A 10,103-nucleotide genomic window follows, 5' to 3' on the forward strand; every position below is an offset into this window, starting at 1 on the left:
CCACTGATGGAGGGATTGTGCGTTCCTGGTGTAACTCGGGCAGTTGTTGTGTACCATCCTGTACCTGTCCCGCAGGTGTGATGTTCGTATGTGACCAATCCTGTGCAGGTGTTACACGTGGTCTGCCACTCGAGAGGCGATCAGTTTGTCCGTCCTGTCTCCCTGTAGGGCTGTCATTGGTGTCTCACAGTACAGACATGCAATTTATTGTCCTGGCCACATCTGCAGTCCTCATGCCTCCTTGCAGCATGCCTAAGGCACATTTCACGCAGTATGAGCAGGGACTCTGGGCATCTTTCTTTTGGTGTTTGTTCAGAGATCAGTAGAAAGGCCTCTTCAGTGTACTAAGGTTTTCATAACTGTGACCTTAATTGCCTTACCGTCTGTAAGCTGTTAGTGTCTTTAACGACCGTTCCACAGTGCTGTTCATTAATTGTTTATGGTTTCATTGAACAGCATGGGAAACGGTGTTTAAAACCTTTACAATGAAGATCTGTGAAGTTATTTGGATTTTTATTGAATTATCTTTGAAAGACAGGTCCTGGAAAAAGGGACTTTTCTTTTTTGCTGAGTTTATAACCTCTAAACAAAATAATAATAGGCCGAAGGATTCCTCTCTGCTCTCCCTGCCCTCTCTCTCTCCCCTGCCTCTCTCTCTCTCCCTGCCTCCTCTCTCTCTCTCCCTGCTTCTCTCTCCCTACTCTCTCGCCTCATGCTTCCTGCCTCTCTCTCTCCCCCTGCCTCTCTCTTTCTCTCCCTGCCTCTCTCTTGTTTCTTTCCCTGCCGCTTCTCGTGCTCTCCTGGCCTCCTCTCTCTCCCTGCCTCGCTCTCTCTCCCTGGCCCCTCTCTCTCTCTCCCTGCCTCTCTGCCTCTCCCTGCCTCTCTGCCTCTCCCTGCCTCTCTGCCTCTCTCTCTCTCCCTGCCTCTCTCTCTCCCACTGTCTTTTTTTCCTCCTCTCTCCCACGCTTTCAGGTGGTCTTCAATAAAGCAATAAGGTTAAAACAACAACCCCCCCATACAAATGATCCAATATTAGTTATATAACTTAACCACTTGATATGACCAAGTTTCCCAGATTTGAGCATATAAAGAATATAAACCAAGTTCAAACAAACAGACCATATTGCCTTTGACCTCTCTTTCTTTCTTTCTTTCTTTCTTTCTTTCTTTCTTTCTTTCTTTCTTTCTTTCTTTCTTTCTTTCTTTCTTTCTTTCTCTCTCTCTTTCTCTCTCTTTCTCTCTTTCTCTCTGTCTCTCTGTCTGTCTGGCTGTGTGTTTTTCTCTCTGACACACACACACATCGGCATGTTATGGCTGTGAGGCTGAATTAGTGTCGGTGTGTTTTAGATAAGTGTTTGTGTCCGTGTGGAAAGCAGAGCACATCCACTCTGTTGAAGAGTTCAAACCCACACTTGGATCTAGAGCAGAGAGACAGAAGAATACAGGAGAAAGTAAAGGGAAAGGGATGAAAGAAAAAGCGATGGGCCATTCACATCCTTTGCTCAGCCCCATCCTTGACTCTTTGTGTGTGAGAGAGACATTGAGGTAAAAAGACTGAGAGAAAGAGGGATTAAGTAAGAGACGGAGAAAGTGGTGGTGCAGGATTAATACGGCACAGATTCCCTATTGACAGGAGTTCGCGAGAGAGGGAGAGGAGGAATGAAATGAGTTTGTCACGCTTTGAACAGTTACACATGCTGTTTACATTTTTCCCAAATTAACATGGCCCTTCACTTCATCTCTCTCTCTCTCTGCCTTTCCCTTATTCTCTCTCATCCAAGTCCTTTACTCCTTCTCCTCCTCTCTGTGTTTCTCTCTACATCCCTCTCTTTATGTCTGTCTGTCTCTCACTTTCGCCCCTTCCCCCCTTTCTCTCCCTCTCTCCTTCTCAATTTTTTTCTAAAGCAGACAGACCGGATACATTGAATGGAAGGCTCTTGTATTTTTGTTGTTGCAGATTTCTTTTTTTAGGCGTAACCTTGGGGTTTGGATAGGGAGTTAGGCAGAGCAGGGGAAGGTAAATTAGAAACCTACGTCTGAATGTCTGAAAAAAGAAGGAAGAATGGAAAGAGGTATAGTAGATGAAGGGGATGAGATGTGCTAATTAGAGAAGGGAAGAAAGAGAGAGACCAAAAAGTGAACATCGAAGGAGAGAAAGAAAGGGATATGGAGAGAGCTAATATTGATCATTAGCGGTGGATGGAAAACTGAGAGGACGAAGTGTGTAATAAAATCAACAGAAAGTAAGAAAGAATTAAAGACAGATTTCTCTGGGAAGGAGAGGGAATAAACAAACGGGGAAAGGAAGATAATTCAATCAGAGAGAGAATTTACTAAAATAAAAAGAGTGAACGTTGAGTTTGTTGGAAGTAGCACAGAGAGGGTTTTGTTGTAATCATACAATTGTATTGTATGTTTTATGCCTCTCTATCTCCCCTTTGGTTTTCTGTCATTGATGTTCTTTGGCAATCCAGGGTCCATTCCATGCCAAGTAGATCAATTTGAATTTCAATATGAACTCCAAGAAGATATCTCTAGGGAGAAGAGATGGAGAGAGTGTGAGTGTGTGTGTGTGTGTGTGCATATGCTCAAGCACATGTAAGTGTGTTTCGAAAGATTGGCACGTTGGTCCTTGTGTGTGTGTGCATATGTGCATGTGTGTGCATGTATGCGCGTGTGTGTGCATGTATGCGCATGTGTGTGTGTGTGTGTGTGTGTGTGTGTTGAGTTAGTGAAGGAATGCACGTTTGATTGAGTACATAAATCTGTGCTCTAACTGTACACAGGCACACAACATCAACCCTGACCCTGCCACCCCCTCCCTGCGGCCTATACGCATGTTACTGTCCAGACAGGGTACCAGTGAGTGTGCACAAAGCCGCCTTACTTTATGGTGAAATATCATTTCCCTCAGGGACTAAATCTGGATAGAATAGAACTAAATCGAATTAAGAAATAAGGCCCGAGGGGGTGTGGTATATGGCCAATATACCACGGCTAAGGCCTGTTCTTATGCACGACGCAACGCGGAGTGCCTGGATACATCCCTTAGCCGTGGTATATTGACCAAATACCACAAATCCCTGAGGTGCCCCATTGCTATTATAAACTGGTTACCAATGTAATTAGAACAGTAAAAATAAATGTTTTGTCATACCCATGGTATACAGTCTCATATACCACGGCTTTCAGCCAATCAGCATTCTGGGCTCGAACCACCCAGTTTATAATGTGGAATATAGCACCGCTTCCAATCCAAGTGCCAATACCGTTTAGCAAACTCCGAGCAGGGTTATGGTCAGATGACATGAAAATAGAGTTCTTTGGCCACGCACACCAGTGGTGGGTTTGTCGTTGAAAAACAGAAGCATATATAGAATAGTAGCTCATACCCACTGTAAAATATGGTGGTGGATTGTTGATGTTATGGGGCTATTTTGCTTCCACTGGTCCTGGGGCCCTTGTTAAAGTCAACGGCATCAACTTTATGAAGTACCAGGACATTTTAGCCCAAAACCTGGCTCCCTCAGCTAGGAGGCGGAAACTTGGACGCAAGGGGATCTTTCATCAAGACAATAACCCCAAACACACATCAAAATACACAAATAAATGGTTAACTGACCACAAAATCAACAGTCTCCAGACTTGAACCCCATTGAAAACCGGTGGTTTGAATTGAAGACGGCAGTCCATAAGCACAGATGAAGGATATCAAGGATCTGTAAAAAAATCTGTATGGAGAAATGGTCTAAGATCCCTCCCAATGTGTTCTCCAACTCATAAAACATTTTAGAAAAGTCTCATTGTCAATATCCTCGCAAGGTGAGGCTGCTGGAGTACTGAAAACAGGCTTCATTTACAACCTTATCTTTTTTAGATTTGTTTTATTAGTTAAATAAAATAGTCTCTGAGCAACTCTATTAGTATTAAATAAAAAAACACTTAGTATACAATATAGCTCTGTATTTATATTATTTATTTTACACAGTCTTTTTTTGCTAATCTTTATCAAGGGTGCCAATCATTTTGGACATGACAATAGCTGATAGCAAGTCTTCTGTAGTCTGTAGGATCTGTACCTCAGCCCTGAGACCAGCCTGTGCCCTGACATTAAACTTTGAACCCTAACCCCAATCTTCAATCCCAACCGACCCCAGACTTGAAACTATGAGCGAAACCTCAACCCTTAACTTCATATCAAGTCCCATAAACGTTGTCTTACAGCTGGCAGCCATAAGATTGTGCAAAGTTTGACATTTACATCTGCAATCAAACCATAGATTAACATAGATAATCAAACATGGTTTAGAGAATGGAGAACAGTGTGTATAGGCGCGCACACACACACACACACACACACATATGCAGGCACACACACACACATATGCAGGCACACACACACAGGTCACGGGGAATCTCTGTTGTAATGTGATCATGCCTGTGAGAATGTTCTGGCTTCAACCTGGCCTGTGGAGTTTGTTCTTAGTGCCAGGTACTGCTCCCTGCTCAGAAGACCGAGGGTTTGGGCTTTACGTTATCGTAACATTTACCGTCCACAGTAAAACTGTCTCATTCTACAGAAGCCGCTTGTGCATCAAAACGACATTCTGCCAGACTGCGTTGTGTTTTGCATTAAAACACATGCAATGTGAAGTGTTCCAGGTGTGTGTTAGGAAGTTACCTAGATTAGCTATCTTTCTCTACAGTATTCTTCGATGTTCCAAGGGAGAGTTGTTGAGCTGTTGCGATTCGTTCTAAATATTAAGGTGTGTCGGGCATTGGGCTTTTGTGATTGAAAGGAGTTGACATGTTTTGCTGTAACTGTTAAACTGATTCAGATGAAAGGTGTTGAGGTGTGTTAAGGAGTAATATGTTGAAAAGGATGACGTTGAGAAATGAGTCCTATAGTGGAAAAAGTCCTGACATGTTTGCTTAGTTCTGAGCAGAACAAGGTGTCTGCATAAATGTTTGTGAGTTGTTCAAGAGCTCCACTTAAGTCTTTCACTCCCCGGGGGCAAACCGATGGAGGGAAGAATGAGGGAGTGATAGAGAGAGAGAGAGAGGACTAATCAGGGTTAATAAGCTGCTGTTATTTTGGCCCGGGGCGAAGAACGGAAGACTTCTAAAGGCGAGAAGAAAGAGGGGGGGTAAAGGAGAAGGAGAGGAAATGGAGAAAACAATCAACCTGAAAACATTCTACAAATAGATGGAGGGATTGAAAGGAAGAGAGGAAATGAGAAACACAGAGGGATATTGCAGGAGTAAGAAAGACAGGAGAGAATAAGTGGAAGAGGAGTTGAAAGAGAGAAAGAAGGGGATGGATGGATGGATGGGGGAACAGAGAGATGGTCACATGCTGTACAGAACATATTTCACACCTGGTGAACAGCAACATGTTTAAAACTCATAATTGCACAGACCCTTGCCCTGTCTGCCTGTCAGCCTGGAAGACCGAGAGAGACCGGGACCATGAATGCAAGTGTGTTGGAGGAAGGGAAAAGAGAGAGTATAGGGAGGATGAAACGGTTCTTGGAAAGCAAAGGGCAAAAGAGAATAGGAGAGAGATAGCAGATGTGTGTGTGTGGCAACAAGATGGAGAAAGGGGGAGAGAGAGAGATTAAAGGATGCATAAAAGGAGAGCATTTGGGAAGTTATGACAGCTGAGTCCTGGGGGACAGACAGACAGGGGAAAAGGATTCTCTGTGTGTTCTGTGTCTCTCATTGGCCCTATGGGACAGGGAAGTGGATAGGCACTGAGCTCTCTACCATTGACATAGATCATTTGGCCACCATTTTCCCTGTGTGAAGCTGGAAGAGAGGGCCTTCAAAAGGGTCACCTCCAATTTAACACACACACACAACGTATGCATGCACTCATGTAAACAGGCACACACACTTAACCTTAAACACACACATGCATACCAATGTATCCACACCGATGTACAGCATTTCAAATACAAACAACAAAATCATGCACGTATATGTACGCAAATTTACAAGCACTCACATACCAACATAAACACTTATACAACACCAACATAAACACAAGAAAATTAAGGCAAATAAGAGACAAAGTCATGCATTCAAAACAAACGCACACAAATAAACATGATGACAATAAAGTAAGCCAGATATCTCTGCTGTGTGTGTGTGTGTGTGTGTGTGTGTGTGTGTGTGTGTGTGTGTGTGTGTGTGTGTGTGTGTGTGTGTGTGTGTGTGTGTGTGTGTGTGTGTGTGTGTGTGTGTGTGTGGGAGTGTTAACATGTGTGAAGAGTGGATTGAACAGTGAGACCATTCGTCTGACTGTTTGAAGCTTTGAGTGACGTTTTATTTGAGACCAAAGAAAACATTTGACAGCCAGAACCTCTAAAATTGGATTGAAACCCGAAAGGTTTTATTGCCAGTTAGATTACTTAGATTTGCCAATATATTCAAACAAAACCATCACCATAGAGACAAAGAAATAAACAGCCTTGTGTGGTTTTAATCTTCAACAAATACTGATCTTTCCTTTGATTGGTTTCTCCCCCAGTCCGTCACATCCAGCTCACACTGCTATTGTCTGCAGCCGTAGCATCGGTCCAGGTCCCAGAGCCCCACCTCAGCCTGTCTAATGAGAGAACTTCGATTGAGAGGACGTATGAGCTGACCAAGTACCTGGAGCATCAGCTGAGAGAGATAAAGGACACCTATGTGAGACCTGTACTGTTATTTAGATGCTGTGTTGAAGCACTTATGTTGGAGCATGTCAATGTTTCTTTCCACAAGTGTTTGAATTCACCACATATTTCAGAAGCCTGGTTCCATTCTGTTTCTGCTCCAGCCAACCCTTTGGTCTTTGCTATGGGGAGTTTGCTAACACAAAAACAGACTGGCACCCAGGCTTGTGTCTGAGCATAGTTAATCCATGTCTGATTGCACATGTTGGATTAAATATTCCTTCTTTCCCTCCCACTCCCTCTTTCCATACTCTGCTCTTCCTCCATCTCCTCCCCTCTTCCCTCCCTTAGCTATCCTACCTGGGCCCTCCGTTCAGTGATCCAGACTTCTCCCCTCCACGGCCCAACAGCACGACCCTGTCCCTGCCCAGCGCCGCCACCCGTCTGGAGCTGTGGCGGGGATTGGAGAACCGTGCCAGGCTGACCCAGAACCATAGGGCTTACTCTGTCCTGCTGGGAGCAGTGAGGGAGCTGGCCCGCTCCACCCTCTGTCCCTACCTCCAGAGCTCCCTGCTGCACTTCTCTACAGGCCTGGACAGTCTGCTGGGGTCTATATCAAGCCTCATGAACACTCAGGGGTATGCCCTGCCTCCTGCTGGGATTGAGACGCAGTACCTGCAGAGAGACACAGGGGGCGACAGAGAGGCGATGGGACGCAGACCATCTCCACTGATGAGTCAGAGTCTCTATAAGGCAGGGGTGGGGGCGGAGGTGGGGCCAAAGAGGCATCCTCTTGGTGATCAGAGGGGTGCAGGGACCACCAGAGGGGCAGTGAGAGGAGAAAAGGAGGAGAGCACCAGGAGAGAAATGACAGAGAGAAAGAGGGAGAGAGAGAAAGATAGAGGGAGGGGGAGGGAGAGTAGGAGAGCGGAGGTAACTAGGGCTGTGGTTCGGAGCGTGGGGTCGAGGCAGGAGGAGAGAGGGGAGCGCGGGAGGAAAGGGAGGAGGAGAGAGGCAGAAGATTGGGAGGGGGCCAGTGAAGACAGGGAAGAGGAGGAAGAGTTGGAGAGAAAGGGAGGGAAGGACAGAAGGGGGAGAAGGCTGTTGAGTGTTTCAGAGGAAGGAGAGAGAACAGTTAAGCAAGGTCCACTGAACTCTGACGCCAGAGTCACTCTGTCCTTTTCAGACAGACAAACCTTCCCCCAACAACAACTCCTAAACAACAATAACAACAACAACAACTACAATCACAACAACCTCTACAGCTACAACTTCAACTATCACCCCCAAAATAAGGACAGAGCCGGGGGGGATTCAGAAAACAGGGCGACAGAGGAGGAACAATACATCATCCGAGAATCTGCATCCCTCCTCTCCTCCTCTTCATCCTTCCATCCCCAGCGCCGATCCCCTCGCTCCTTATTCTCCCCCACTCTCCACTCCCCCCTCTCCCTCTTCTACCCGTTTGGCACAGGGCCGGGGGAGGGACACACCCTGTTGTCAGAACCAGTGCCCCTGTCATTGAGGAGGGGTCCCCCCTTGCTGCCGCCCCCTCCCCTGCCACCTCTTCTGTCCTCCTCCTCTCTGCTGTCGGTGCAGCCGGCGCTGAACGACTTCTCCAGGAAGGTTGAGGGCTTCTGGGTACTGAGGGAACTGCAGAGCTGGCTGTGGCGCTCCGCCAAGGACTTCAACCGCCTCAAGAAGAGACTCCGAGTCTGACAGACTGAAAGAGGAGGGAGACACACACTGTCTCTCTCTCACACACCACACACACACACACACACACACACACACACACACACAACACACACACACACACACACACACACAACACACACACACACACACACACACAGTCTGAGAAAACTGAGAGAACACACACAGAGACATACCCACACATAGAACCTGAGAGTGGGCACAAACACACACATTTTCACACAGACAGTGTTGGAATACCTACCTAGTGCTGAACCATCTGGCCTGCCATCAGCCTGAGCACACATTGGCACATCCGGGGATGGAAAATAATCAATTGTCTGTCTCTCAGTCTGCGGACAATATCAGCACTGTCACCAATGACATGACATCATGACATAGCAGGTCATTGATCTGCCATTGGAACTTATTTACTGGATGTAACGCCTCACACACTGGACATAAAGGTGGTGATCAAGCAGATAGACAGTCATGTCATTGACAGAGAGCTGATTCAGAATAGCAGTGACATTCATGACTAGACATTCATCTTCGCCTAGGGAGGAAGAGAGAGTTATGAATGGAGAGAGACAGAGGGAAGAAGAGGAAGGAGAAATGGCAGGATGGAGAGAGGGTAGAAAGAGAGTGAGTGGGAGAAAGAGAGAAAGGGGGTGTCTGAGTCAGGGGCTGACAGTTGGAGTCTGGGCGGTGGGGGTTGCTGAGTAATCAGAAATCTGCAGACACTTACAGTAAACACTGCATAGACACCCACCGGACACACACAGTACAGACCCATTTCCAGGCGTACCAGTAATTTGTGAATTGGCCAACTGTTTTTACAGTGAGTTGTTGACACTTTTAGCTTTGGAATGGGCATCTCAGCCTTTCCCTCCGCTTGTTTCAGCCAAATGCAACACAAAAACCCCTAACCTTGGCATGGTGGGGTTTTCTATCAACTGCCGTGTGTCTTTACAGCAGGTCTGGGACCTGTACAGTAATGTCCAACAGTGTGTATGTATAGAGTTTAGGATTAGATTATATCTGTGATATTTATTGAACAAGATGTTGTATTTATTTTCTTGTGTGAATACTGTCCTACATCATGTTGGAGATAGAAGAGAATCAAATATGAGCTTTTGTACTGAGATGAATGTTATTGGTCATTTAGGGAGGGGTGTTTGGGGAGTGAGGTTGTTTTTGAACGTTATGGTTTTGACTGGGTTGGTTTGGGTGAGGGGTACAACTGAAAGATGTGGAAGGGGGTGCATTTCCCAAAACAAAGAGCGACTCACATTCATCAAAAACAAGAGGCGGGGAATGAAAGAGTTTTATTTGTCTGTCTTGACAAAATTTACGATGTCTCTTTTTCTTTCATCTCTCCCCTTCCCCCCATCCCTCACTACTCCCTTTCTGTTCTCCATCCTATTATCTCACGCATCTCGCCTTCCCAAAAATATCCCTCTAACCTGCCTCGTAACAGACAGAGCTTAGGAGCATAAACACACAGGTACAAACACAACCCTTAAACACGTCCACCTTCACCCCCTCTGTTTCTTTCTATTGCTCGCTCTCTCTAACTCTCTCTTCCATTTCCCTCACACAGTTTCTCACTCTTTCTCCCCCCTCTCTCGTTTCCCCTCAGGCTGGAAATTAAGGGATCAATGAAGATCCCACTCTTCACCTCAGCTACACACTTACACTGTGCACAACCATTTCCCAACCCACTACACACACAGATACACAGGGCCG

The 10,103-nt window shown here is 45.9% G+C and overlaps 1 protein-coding gene across 1 annotated transcript in view; it reads left to right on the forward strand.

The window, feature by feature from the left end:
- clcf1 (cardiotrophin-like cytokine factor 1) overlaps positions 1 to 8,411 on the forward strand; it is a 10,264-nt gene extending 1,853 nt beyond the window's left edge. The window contains exons 2-3 of the mRNA XM_070444210.1: positions 6,533 to 6,693; positions 7,011 to 8,411. Coding sequence (XP_070300311.1) covers positions 6,533 to 6,693; positions 7,011 to 8,378 — 1,529 coding nt within the window. The 3' untranslated portion in view covers positions 8,379 to 8,411. The remainder of the gene's footprint in view (positions 1 to 6,532; positions 6,694 to 7,010) is intronic.
- The last annotated feature ends 1,692 nt before the right edge of the window (positions 8,412 to 10,103 follow it).

Source organism: Salvelinus sp. IW2-2015, linkage group LG6.2 (genome assembly GCF_002910315.2).
Source record: "Salvelinus sp. IW2-2015 linkage group LG6.2, ASM291031v2, whole genome shotgun sequence".
Classification (NCBI taxonomy): Eukaryota; Metazoa; Chordata; class Actinopteri; order Salmoniformes; family Salmonidae; genus Salvelinus; species Salvelinus sp. IW2-2015.